At 38.9% G+C, this 12,789-nt stretch overlaps 1 protein-coding gene across 4 annotated transcripts in view; it reads left to right on the top strand.

Moving 5' to 3' along the window:
• The window catches only part of plppr1 (phospholipid phosphatase related 1), a 67,129-nt gene that overhangs the window by 34,431 nt on the left and 19,909 nt on the right, over positions 1 to 12,789 (top strand). For all 4 annotated transcript variants that reach the window (XM_075456624.1, XM_075456623.1, XM_075456625.1 and 1 more), the window contains one exon: positions 5,400 to 5,509. In XM_075456624.1, coding sequence (XP_075312739.1) covers positions 5,450 to 5,509 — 60 coding nt within the window. In that variant the 5' untranslated portion in view covers positions 5,400 to 5,449. The remainder of the gene's footprint in view (positions 1 to 5,399; positions 5,510 to 12,789) is intronic.

The following is a 12,789-nucleotide window of genomic DNA, read 5'->3' as shown; positions in this document are numbered from 1 at the left end:
ACAGCAGCTTTGATTTAATTCTCACTTTGATGCTTCTTACCCCAAACGTGAAAAAAAACAAAAAAAAAACCAACCCCCCCCCTCAGCTGTAGCTGATGATGTTCTTTACTTTCACACCATAAACAAACTAATCTTTGATTACATGGGGACGAGACGGTTTGCATATTTACACACCCCATTTCCAGGAAAGTTGATTTATTTATTTATTTTTCTAAAAGGCAATAACATGAGCACTGATGCATCTCCTTACCATCACTGACATGTTTGCACCTTTCACTTGCACCAGCCTAAAATATGATTATTATCCTTGCTCATAGAACCTGAAGTAAAGTTTTTCCCAAAAGCAGTTGAAACATGGACTCTACTGACCACAGAACACACGGCGAATGTATTTTGTTCCATCTGAATTTAGATTTTTGGCAAGAAAAACTCTGTGTTTACAATTTCAGGTTACATTTCTGGATGCAGCAGTGCACGGTTTTCAGGCACTTCTGAGCCCATGTCACTATATTGATCATGCTGGCAGGATGGATTTTTGTGCAGTGCTACCTGAGGGTTCAATAAGGTTCTCACATGTATCCAACTTTGGCTTCTGGCCTTGGCCTTCACACACTGAGATTTCCACAGACTCCCTGCATCTTTCCACAATATTATGCACTGTAAATGTTGAAAGACCAAATATGCTACTGAAAATATTCTGTGGAACTGATCAATGAGTATCTGATGGACTTTAAGTCAAAGTGGTGGGCCACAACCCATCCTTTTTCAGAAAGAAGAAGACTTTGGTGGATGCTTCTTTTATACCTTATCATGACACCCTCACCTGGCACCAGTTGTTCTGCTGATTTTAGAATCTTCCAGAACAGTTTTTCTTTGTGTGGCTCAACTTTTTTTGAGTGTGTTGCTGGCATTTGATTTAAAATTTGTTTATGTTCTCTACATATGATTAAACTGGTTAAAGCTGCAGTCTGCAAGATTTGTTGTTGTCATACGTAAAGTCCTACTTTTTGGCATTTTAAGAGTTTACATGATCTATCAGAACGCTTGAAGTTGAAAACGGTGACCTCCGTAGTCGCAAAATGCAAGAAATGCTTATTTTTTAACCGAAAAATAAAAAGTTATTCAACTTCCTGTCCTGCCCCTTCAAAACACATGAGAACTCGTGCACGTAGACGTGCACGCCAGATGCGCCTACACGACTCCTCATTCATCAACTCACCAGTCATTTGCGATCATGGAAGACACAGTAAGTAGACAAGCCGTAATGAAGTTCAAAAGTCCAGATAAATAAGCGTGGGGACGAGCCTACCTTGTATCGCGCGTGCACAATCTGTGATTGACAGGCAACAGAGCCCAGCTCGTAAACCTGATTGGTTACCTTTTACCGGTCTGGTCTGCAATTTTGTAAACAAACCTGCTGGCTTTGGAGGGACCTAGCGGGACATATAGGGTACCTAGAGAACTCTTTTTTTTTTTGTATTGGGGTATTTAATGTACTACTTTCAGAATCCCCGGACAGTTCCAGGCATTATGCTTGAAAAAGAGTTGCAGACTGCAGCTTTAAACGGTTTTTAGAGCTTTTCAGAACATTTTCCAACTTTCGTTGAAATGAGGTTTGGACTTGAGCTGTACTACCGGTATGAATACACCTCTTATTTCCAGCTACCACAGTGTAAAGTATGGTATAGTCGTACAACTTGCCCATGTGTGTTGTGATTTTAGTTGTACCGTAATGTATCACAATTTTACAGCAGATATTCCGTCCTCCTCATTCTATGGGTGTTTTTTTTCTTTGGAGCAAGCTGCAGAAATGATTGAATTTAATCATTATTGTTGGGTTTCAGAGAAGTGTTTAAAAGCAATTTGTATCTTTTAATTAATTGATCTATAACAGCGTCAATGTGATTAATATGGCCATTTAACTCAGATGGCTTTTTAATTTTTAATTTTTTTTTACCAGAATTATGAGCATTCATTCCACTTTTGCTGAATTTTCTCTGCTTATTCTAATCTGAAAAGTTACTGAGTCAGTGGAGGCTGATGATGTTTTAATGTGTACTGAGATGGATCGTATGAATCTCTAGGCTGTAGTTTTTTTTTTTCAAAAATAAATTCTAATGGATTTTTGGAGATTTATGCAAGCCCTTTCGGGCATGCAAGTGTTTTTTTGGTTGATGCTTGCAGTTTCAGGGAACTGGGACACCATCCATAATAATGGAAGACATCAGTTCAACCTCACCTGACAGGTATCCAGTCAACTGAAGTGTCCTTTAACAGGAGAGTGAAATGCTTCTAGTTCGGTAGTGACAGTGAGTTAAGGTCTGCACTGATCTGTTTCCAAGAGAAGCGAAGATAAATCGCAACATGCTCTTTTGTGGATCCAAAAAAGTAACGCATGTTTTACCTGCAGTCACACATTCACGATGCTGTGTTGATTTGTAACTGTTGGGTTCATTTACACTGACAGACCTTTGTTTAGCTGAAACTCAAGTCAAGCACCCTCAGAGCCGTGATGCTGACTGACTGTCAGATGTTGCTATCTAATGTCAATTTGAGTAGCCAGGATGGAGTGTTAAATGAGATGTGACAGACACTTAGGGGCTGATTAGACCTGCCAACACCACTGGTTGACTGTTTCTAATGACTGAGGGAGATTAAAGTGTTTGAGGGACCAGTGAAACTTAGTGTGAGGTTTTCAGTTGGGAGAGGAATTCTGGTATTATAATACAGCTTATAAAAGTGACAGTAATATAATACAGTACGATCCTCCTGACAGGGAAACGCTGACATAATGTGTTAATTTGACTTTCACCAAAACGTCTATCGAATTTTAGGTATGCATATAGGCCTAAAGTGTGGGATCAACTTTAACTTTAGGGTATTCACATCCACATTTGAGCTCAGGAACATGTACAGCATTCTTTCTCAAGCTACCAAAAGAAGTTGGTCGGACAGCACATCAGAGAACATAGACAATTATCCAACTGAAATCATACAATTTTGAACTGTTCAAAACCGCACTAACCGGCCCAGACAGGGTAAGTTGCGGTTCGAATAAGAAGGGCATGCATACATTCAGCTAAGCTCACATGCAACAGTAAAGTGTAAGTGTATATTAGTACTGCTGAATTCCCTGTAAAGCTGTTCTCATTAACATAAATAAACGTGTCAGAAATTTTGAACCAAAATCAACCCATTAGGACTATGTGCCCACTTGCAGTCACTTAAACCATTTCCAGACTATCGCTATGCTCTAGTAAAATTCAGATTTTTTTCATTTTTAATTTTTTTATAGCCACAGCTTAATCTTACAAAACCACCATTCAGATTTCTTAAAGAAAACGTCTGTGCAGTGACTTCAGCTATACATACCTGAACGAGGATCTTCCACTGGGAAAGTTAAAAGTGATAGAGTGACATGAACATTTTTGCGCACAGTCAAGTTTCCCTCCCGTTCATGTACAGTTTGACAAGGACTGTGGTCTAATTAAGTCGAGCTGTAGCAGAAGCTCAGCTCAACTTTGCATGTAACCGTGGTGAATGACTAAAGCGATCCAGAAGTTTTTGACGGTAAAGAAGTGGAATATTCTGCTGTGGCCGAGTCGATCACCTGATCTCAGCTCGATCAAGCTTAAGTTCATTTGCTGAAATAAAAATTAAGTTTAAAAAAAAAACAACAACTGCAGACTGCTGCAGTAAAGACTTTTCTTTGTGTGGCACAGAATTTCCGATAAAGTACCTAATAAAACAAGGAACTGTAATTCCTAAACCCTTGCACTTTTTTACAAGAACACCCTTAAATTAAATTTAGACTTTAAGCCCTGAAGATTTTAAATAATTATTCACCTAAATTCAACTTGAATATGTTTTGGCAAACAGCTGAAATATGTGTCAGAGTCAATTACATCTGAACCTACATGTCCACAAAAGTACTGATTTAATTGTAAAAGAGTCTTAGTAAATCTTTCAGCATCTGTATTACAACTCTAGTCTCAGGAGAGCTGGGTTGCAGTGTAAAACGGAAATTCAAAAAGAATGCAATGATTTGAACATCTCAAAAAACAAGATTTTATTCACAATAGAACATAAAGACATATCAAATGTGGAAGGTGTCACATTTCATAATGTAGTATAAAAATGTTAGCTCATCTAGGATTTAATGGCAGCAGCACGTCTCCAAAAGATTGCTGCAGGATTTTGTGCTGCCCTGCTGCAAGAGGAGCAATCCTCCGTCGGTTTGAACATTTATTAGTCTTGGAATATGACTCAGCCAGCTCTCCAGTGGTTGAACTTTCACTCAGCAGTGGCTGCTGATTTTATTCTTTTGTACGAAAAAAAATAAACATTACAGCTGGAAATACTGGTGCTGTTTTGTTCACGCCATCTTTGTTCTAACAAACCTTTCCGCACTCCATTTCATGCTCGCCGCGTTCATTATTCAGGGACTGCACAATAAGCAGAAAGAAGCTCAAATCTGGAACTTTATTCTTTAATGGAGAATTAAGGGCAATTACAGCCTCGTAACACATTTATGACAATTTGATGTCGGCGGCGGGAGGGAGCTTTGATTAATAGTAATAAATCAAAAATTGCTTCCACAAATGTTGACATTTATGGCTTTCCATTAACACCTACTGTAGTCCACACCTCTTATTTGTGCCGTCACAAATTTAAAACAGTGTTACGAGCAAGCAAGAAGCCATTTCAGACTCATTTCGAAGAAGAAATTCAAATAACACAGAAGCTTTATCTTTTCTGTACTCTCTTTACTGCATTTTTGTTTCATACACTCACTGATGAAGATACTATTCTTGTTGGGGAATGACCATGCCATTAAAAAAAATAATAATAATTAGTAAAATAGGATGAGTTCTTGGGACACCCTAGAAAGAATTTGCAAAGGAAAAATAAATCGAAAATGTTATTTTGTTTGTCTGTTTCACCCACTGGAGCCCAGGATAACCAGCTCAAAAGAATCCATATTTGGATAAATGTAAAATAGTATTGCCTTAGGATCTAACATTCCCAATGCCACGGAGACTCTTAAAAACAGGTGAAAAGAAAAATTATTTTTTTGGTTTTCACCATGACATGCAGCTGCTATGCAGATGAACTATGATATACCAGGGCAAATATTCCCATCAAAAACACTACAATCAAAGTTTATCATAGTGAGATATTGGAAATCCCAATACACTGACATCAAATCTTTGTAATAAAATAATCCTTTGTGTTAATACATCTTGTAGTTGTTAGTGGTCGGTCGATATCTAGTCTGATTTACATCAACAGGAGTCTTGATCGAATACGTCCGCTGCAGTAGGTAGAAGGGGCATGAGCGCACATCCGTCATGATCGGGTAATGAAAGCTGACTCTTGATGTTTCTGTGTTGTTGCAGAGTGAGCTGCTGTTAACCTTGAGAGCACAAGTATCCCGACAGGAGACAAGATGGCATCCAACAACACCCTACGCAGCTACTCCATCATCCCATGCTTCATCTTCGTGGAGGTAAGAGGCTGTGTGCATGCATTTGTGAAGAATCTGCAGGTTTAGTGCCATTCGAAAGTTTTGGACACACCTATTCATTTAAAGGTGTCATATTATGCCCTTTTTAACAATTTGACACAGTCTTCTGTGATCTTATTCAGATGTATAAGACAGGCTTTCGTCAGAATACCTGTTGGTTTAAGCACAGTGGCCCATGTCTGACCTCTGTGTTAACAGTCGGATTTTGGGGTAGAGACTTTGCAAGTGCTCAACCCCGATATATGCTCCCAAGAAATGGAATAGAATGAAAAATCCTTCAAATGAATAGAGTTTGATCTGACTGCACACCAACCCATGAGGACTTAATCAAACTTCCCTTGAGTGCAGATTACTTGCTTTTAGAGTAAGTCATTGGTTCAGGTTGGGGTTAGACTTTCAGTTGTGAGGGTTAAGGTACAAGCAGGAGACTGGGGAATGCATAATGTTAGTGAAGCGACCCCTCAGGGACACAGAAGGAAGCATGTGCTTGTGTGTGTGTCTGACATTATTTAACCATTAGCACATGACCTTCTCTGGTAAATTACATGCCGCTATCCAGATAGCATAAAGTATTGGAGTGAGTGGAAAGCTGTGTGTTTGTGAGCGTGTAAGAGCTCTGCAGCTTCTCCATATTTAATTGCAGTGTCAGCTGAACGTTCTTAATCAGAGAGATGTCTCGGGACACTTTACATTCCTCCTCTCTATCTCTCTATGTGTTTTACTCTCACACGTTCACACACTTTGGTGATATTTCACAGCAGTCTCAGATGGGTTTGAACTGGACTAAATTCACGCCTCTCTTACTGACTGACTTTGGCAATACTTGTATTTTCTGACTCACTTTATTCTCCTTTTTTTTTTAAAATTGAATATCTGAGATATTCACTTCAGATGCCCACAGTTATTGATTATGCAAATGTAATGTGACCACCTGGAAGCTTCAAGGACATTGTATTGGGGCAGGAAGACTGCACTTCCAACATAGTGCTTTTTGGAGTTTTACGGGAGGAAAATAATCTATATTAACTGTTATACCAATCTTAAATGTACAGCAGACATTGTAATAATAATGACACTTTGAATATGCATCATTCAACCGATTCGTCATGCTCTCTTTAATAAATGCAATGTAGTATTTGCATCTATAAGGACATTGTATGTCTTGTCACTGAGTCTAATTTCCACAAGGACATGTTTTTTTGTTTTCATTAACATTTAAATCTCATTTCCAATTCATAATTTCCCTGTTGTTGAGGCCTTTTTCAACACAGTCTCGGTATTAAATCCCATCTATATGATCTAGCATTACAGCAGAGAATAAGCAGAGCTCTCTTGAGCAACACTGATATCCCCCTGAGCAGCAACATTTCTGTAATTTTAATCACTCTGCTTTCTGTTAGTTCTCTTTTTTTTCTCAGTTTTCAAAGGTATCCCACTTATCTCCCTGTCTCATTTAGCCCATCCCTGTTTTTTGATGTCTGTCATATCATCGCAGCCGTGTCCCGTGTTTCTCTTGGTGCCACAGCAGCTTTTCCTCCCTTTCCCTCTTTGTCCTCCCATGTGTCGCTTTATCTCGTGTCTCCTCGCTATTTTCCTGCTCGTTCCTTTTCTTTCTCCTATTTATTTATTTTTTCCCTTTTTCTTACTCACCCTGCCTGTCACGAGCGCAGAAAGGCAGAAGGACGCTGCTGTCACATGACCAGAAGGAATTGCTCTGATTGGAGCAGCTGGGTTGTGTACTGTAGTCCAGAGGCATTGTGACAGGGAATATGTTTATTTGTGGTGATTTGTTTATTTAGACATGTAACTTGTTGCTTTTCTTTAATCTGCCGTTTGCTATAATAGTTCTTACATTGGGGAGGATAACAAGGCTGTGAGATTAAATGGTATAAAAATTAGAATATGATGAAAAAACTGGGATAGAAAACAGGATGCTGCGACATGAGGGATGAGAAAAACAGACGGGCAGGAAGAATAAAGCAAAATTAAAACAAAGGAATTGAAATTTTGCTTGTCTGAAATTAATTAAAGGCAGAGCCATAGAAGGTAAACTGTGAAATATGAGAAGAAAGTGGACATGTACTGATTAAGATTATCTAATTCACAAAGATGTGGGCATTAGTTTACTTTAAAAAGGGCCACCGAGACTTCTTAAAGGATATTCTACATTATTCAACCAGTCAAAAAATGAAAGAATCTGGAAGTGAACCTCTCTGGAGAACCATGAGTGAAAATATTTAAATGTTCTTTTATCTTGCTCTGCGGCCTCTTACAATGCGTGATAATTCTTGAGGCTGCCAAACAAAAACAAAGAACAAATCAGGGAAAGAAAAAAACCCAAAACGTCCCAACATGATTTTTATCGCCGATATTCTCACATCAGGCTTTTATCAGGAGAACTACAGCACACATCCCAATTAAAGCCGCTGGTGTGGTTTATGCATACCTGCACTCAGCAATGGTTGCTGGCCGAGGATTTGTTATAGCCGAGGGCAGTCGTTTGAGTTTTTTCTTTTCTTATTTTTGGATTGGAAATCACCTTAAGCCCAAAACATTTCCTTGCTGTTTCATGTGTGCATTTTCCTTCCTCTTCTTTCTTCTTCTTCTTCTTTTAGTTGAAAATTATCAGTTCGTGCAAACATGTAGGTAGCTGTGTCTCGTGGATGAATGAGCAGTGTTGGATAAATACTAGCAGAAATATTGAAGTAATTTTTACCATTTTTTTAAGTTTCCAATTAAAAAATTAAAACCGAATAAGTTTAAGGACCAAGTTCAGTTCATTTACCAATGTGGGCTGTGAAAGCAAACAAAGAAAGGAAATCAGGAGAGAAGAGTCACCATTGCCACTCCAAGACCAGAGGTGTAATATCTAAAGGTCTAAAGCTTGGCAGGTCAGGGTTAGATGTCTATTTCTGTCTTTTTCTCCAGTCTACTAACATAACATGACAGTGAATTTAAAATCTAGGACTCTCTGTTGGATTTATATAACAGCTTTCTGGTTGTTTTCACTGCGTGAGGGAGGAGATGACTGATGGCTTTGATGATAAAAAAAGATATTGAAGTGAAGTGGAAGAGGAGGGAAAACATACACAGAATTGAAGTGATGGAATTTAATTATAGAAGTTCTGTATTGTCATAACATAAAGTTGACCGTGTTTAAGTTACTTTGAATTATAAAATAAAGACCAATGGAATCAAAATGGTAAATCTGTGATTATAAAATGAAAATTCTCTTCTAACAGCGAGTGTTTTATTTCACAATAAAACAGGCTAATTTAGGTGGTTTGGGCACGTGGTCAGAATGCTTTCCAGACACATCCCAGTGGGAGTGTCCATCAAAGGAGGATGCCTTGGTGTAGAGCCAGGGCTCTCTGGAAAGGTTGTGTCTTTTGGTTGGCTTGAGAATACCTTGGTGTCCCTGAGGAAGAGCTGGAGGAGGTGGCTGTGGAGAATGAGGTCTGGAGATGTCTGCACAGGCACACGATGCCAGATAAAATGGATAAGATAAATGAATAAATATTTCAGTGATTTTGAAAGAGAGTTCGAAGTTGGAGTGGCATGAAAGTCATCAGTCACAAAGAAAAATCTAGATCAAATGGTTGTTATTTCAGTGGACGTACCGAACTTAGATCAATGAGAAATAAAAAAACATTAATAAATGGAGTCCGCTTTCGTGGTTGACAGTGACCATTTGATGCCGATGAGGCTTGCACTCTAGTTGATGTGTAAGAAAACTCTTCTCAGGTAAGTGAGGCTGTCAGTGCAGAATGTGATCAGACACTGGCAACGACCGTCCCTTACATTTATGCTGAGAAGGATATCGTAGTTGGGTTGAAGTGTAGAAGCCCCTCATTACAGAGATAAATTTTAAGAGTTAAAAATTAAAGAACATGAGAGAATATCCAAATAATGTTAATCAAATGCACTAACCAGATCTCAACCCAGTTGGAGATTGTGGACCTTTGTAAATGACAGTTTTCTTAATCACCATTACAAACTACCACAAGAGGTGATATCTTTAGAAAGATTGGTGTTTTATTCCACAAGTAGAGCTTTGTACTTGGAGTATCAATTGCAAGGCCCACTAAAATGGTTCTGTTGGCAAGTGGTGGATCAAATAACTCCTTACTAATACATTTTATCCTGGCTTTAACTTGCATTTTTACCTTTGTCACCCATCTGTAAATGGCTACACCAGAAACCCTGCCAGGCTTTAATATAAAAGGGGTGAAGAGTACACTTCAGAATGGAAGAATAATGGCGCTCTGCAGTTACTTCACATCACCATTTTATTAGCGCCAGACTTGTCACTCTGCCCTTCACACAGCTAATACAGCATGACGCTGACTGAGGAGTGAATATAATGGAGCCACAAGGTATGCCATGTGTGAGAAGGGGACATTTGTCCAAGTGTGGAACTGTCACAGAAAAGCCAGTGAATAAAAAAAGTCACAGAAATTGGGAGCAGCCATCGAGGTTTAGAGAGCACCACTAGTTTCTTTTGAATAAATTTGGCACACTTCAACATCTTTTTAAAATGGCAATTACAGGGCCGACTCACAACCACACATGTTCTGCAACAGACTGCTGACAAGAGAAACAAAGCACTGCGTGCTGCCACCTGCCGACAGCCGGTCTGCTCTCCGGTCTACACAGCACGCAGTGATACGAAGGGAGAGAAAATAGCGCCAAGTGATTGTGAGGTCTGACTTTTTCCTGGAGAACGATTTTGTGATGCAAATGTATTACTCTTTTGAACGCATATTGTTTTGAGAAGCAAAACGCTTTATTTTTTAAACCCCAGCCAACTTGCCGGACTACTTTTGTCAACGCCAAAACGAGGCCGGAACTCGGCTCACAGTACGCAGCAGGGGGTAAAAAAATGTTCATAAACGATATTGCTAGAATGGGATGTCCTTCATGTCAAAAGAGGCGAACTATCCCTTTAAGATGAGGGCTTATAATTGGAAAGAATATAAAATGAATGGTCCAGAGGTTGCTTGGTGCTGCTTTTATCCTCCAGCGATCTCAATATTTTATTTATTTATTTTTTATTTTTTTATTTTTATTTTTAATTTTTCAGGCTCCCAGTGTATTAAAGTTATGTTGGTGAATGAATACAACTGTTATTATGACTGAGATTAGAACGCCAGAGACTTGCTATATGCATTTGACATAAACCTGACATCATTATGTGATCCTGCTGGGTATTACATGGTATTTCTGCATGAAGGGGAATTTACATCTTTTCAGGGAAAACCTATGAATAATACTACAAGCTACAACCGATTAATCTGCTGGAGCTCGTTTCTGGAGGAACACCAAAATCATATACATCTTGTATTTCTTAGTCTGTCTCCTGAAGTTGGATTGTTTGTGGTCATAATGCATGTGAACAGTGTCAGCATGGTATCAACAGGATGAAATGGAAAAAAAGTTGCAAACCAGGTAAGATTTTGCACAGCAAACGCAGGAACACGCACGTGCAGAGATGCTGGGATGTCTTCGCATGTCCATCTGTCACATAACTGCGTGTGCCTACATTGCTCTCCTGTTCTCTGTCAACACAGTTGCTCTTTTGCCATCACTGCCTAAACCCATAATGGCTATAATGACTAGTTTGGGTCACACACGCAAAACTGTTTTTGCCTGTACTCCCTTGATGATGCAAAAGCGCACCTACCATATTTTGTTTTTCTAAATGTATGTCACTGGAATCGTGTAAAGGTATGCTGTAGCCTACAGCATTACAAGCTGCTGCTGATGTATGCACTGCACTGGTGGAGCTATTTTTTAAATTTATTTATTTATTTATTTTCTTCCCCAAGTCAGGTTCCATATTGCCGCCACATTTGGAAAAGAGGGGTACATTTTTTTTCTGTAAGTTATATGTACATTTAACCAGCCATTCGTTGTTTGCTGCTGAGATCCTTTAAAAATCTCCCTAAAAAGAACATGTAATATTGTCTTTTCACTTCAAATGGAATGCTTTTTTGCCCTTTCATTGTCTTCTTTTCCACAACACAAAAATACAGCATCATTCTGGTTGTAAGAAGTGTTTGAAGTGCCACAGTTTGTAACTTTTACTTATCTGTAAAGAGTCAAGCCTCCAATGACTGGAAAGGGACATTTCAGGGGCCAGAGATTTCAGCAGCTGCTGATCCTCTGACCCTGATGCGCAGATAGACCACGGCGTTATTACCACTGATGGGTGTGGTCAATAACATCGGTCATTATATTCCAATGCCACATGGATGCTACTGTGTACCATACATGTTATTCCAGACAACAGGGCAAACTTTTCTCTGAAACAACAAAGATTTATAAACCGTTTCAGAGGTGTTCCGTCGAAATGAGGAGGGTGTGAACTATTTTAATGTTTAGTTAATGTTGTGTCTGATCAGTAATAATCAAGTTTAAGGTCCGACAAACATCGAATTCTGCTTTAAGAATATTTCTAAACCATTGTTTGCTGTCATATGTTCTGTTTTCAGGAAAAGATTGAAATTAGGTTTTCTTACACAAAGGTCAAATCCCTCTTTGGTCCCACCCCTCTATATCAAAAGGGCCAAGGGACATTTTATTGTGTGCATCAAGTCACCCTGGTGAGTTGGTGTAGAATAGATTCTCAGTCATCCAGGTCATGGTGTTCCTAAGAGCTTAAATAAGCAACTGGACTTCTTCTTGGTTCTCGAGGAAGTTTCGCCGCACATCTGTAAGTCTTCTTCAGTTCAAGTCACCCAGGTCTTCCAGCCCTTCAATAAAGGTGGCGGGAGACGATTCAGATAGCTTGATTCCCTGAACCATTTGGACCCCATACGAAATTATGCCTTCCAAATGACTAAACTGAGGGACAAGGCCACGCTGAAGAATTGGGATTGAGACTAAAATGAAAGATACTCACACTATTTTACACAGTTAATATTTCACATATTTTCTGACATACTTTTTCTAAAATGTCAGAAAAAAAAAAAAATATATATATATATGAATAATATATTTGTTTAAAAAAAAAAAAGAAGCAAGTTTGCTCTAATTGCTTGACAACTTAACACAGTGGCATGGCGACATCTGGTGTTGGACTCGAGTATTACAAAAGGTTGGCTTGACTGTATTATTTTATTAGAACCAGAGATGGCGCATGTGTGTATAAAGATTTGACAGGTTTTCAGGAAACAGAGGTTAAAGGATAATTAGATGTTATCTGTTTTTACGTCTTGATGCATCTCTTTGCCACTCCAGTTAGCTAATTTAGCCTTGAC

Source organism: Odontesthes bonariensis, chromosome 22 (genome assembly GCF_027942865.1).
Source record: "Odontesthes bonariensis isolate fOdoBon6 chromosome 22, fOdoBon6.hap1, whole genome shotgun sequence".
Lineage (NCBI taxonomy): Eukaryota > Metazoa > Chordata > Actinopteri > Atheriniformes > Atherinopsidae > Odontesthes > Odontesthes bonariensis.
The sequence above is the reverse complement of the archived record's forward strand: the minus strand, read 5'-3'. Positions and strand labels throughout refer to the sequence as shown.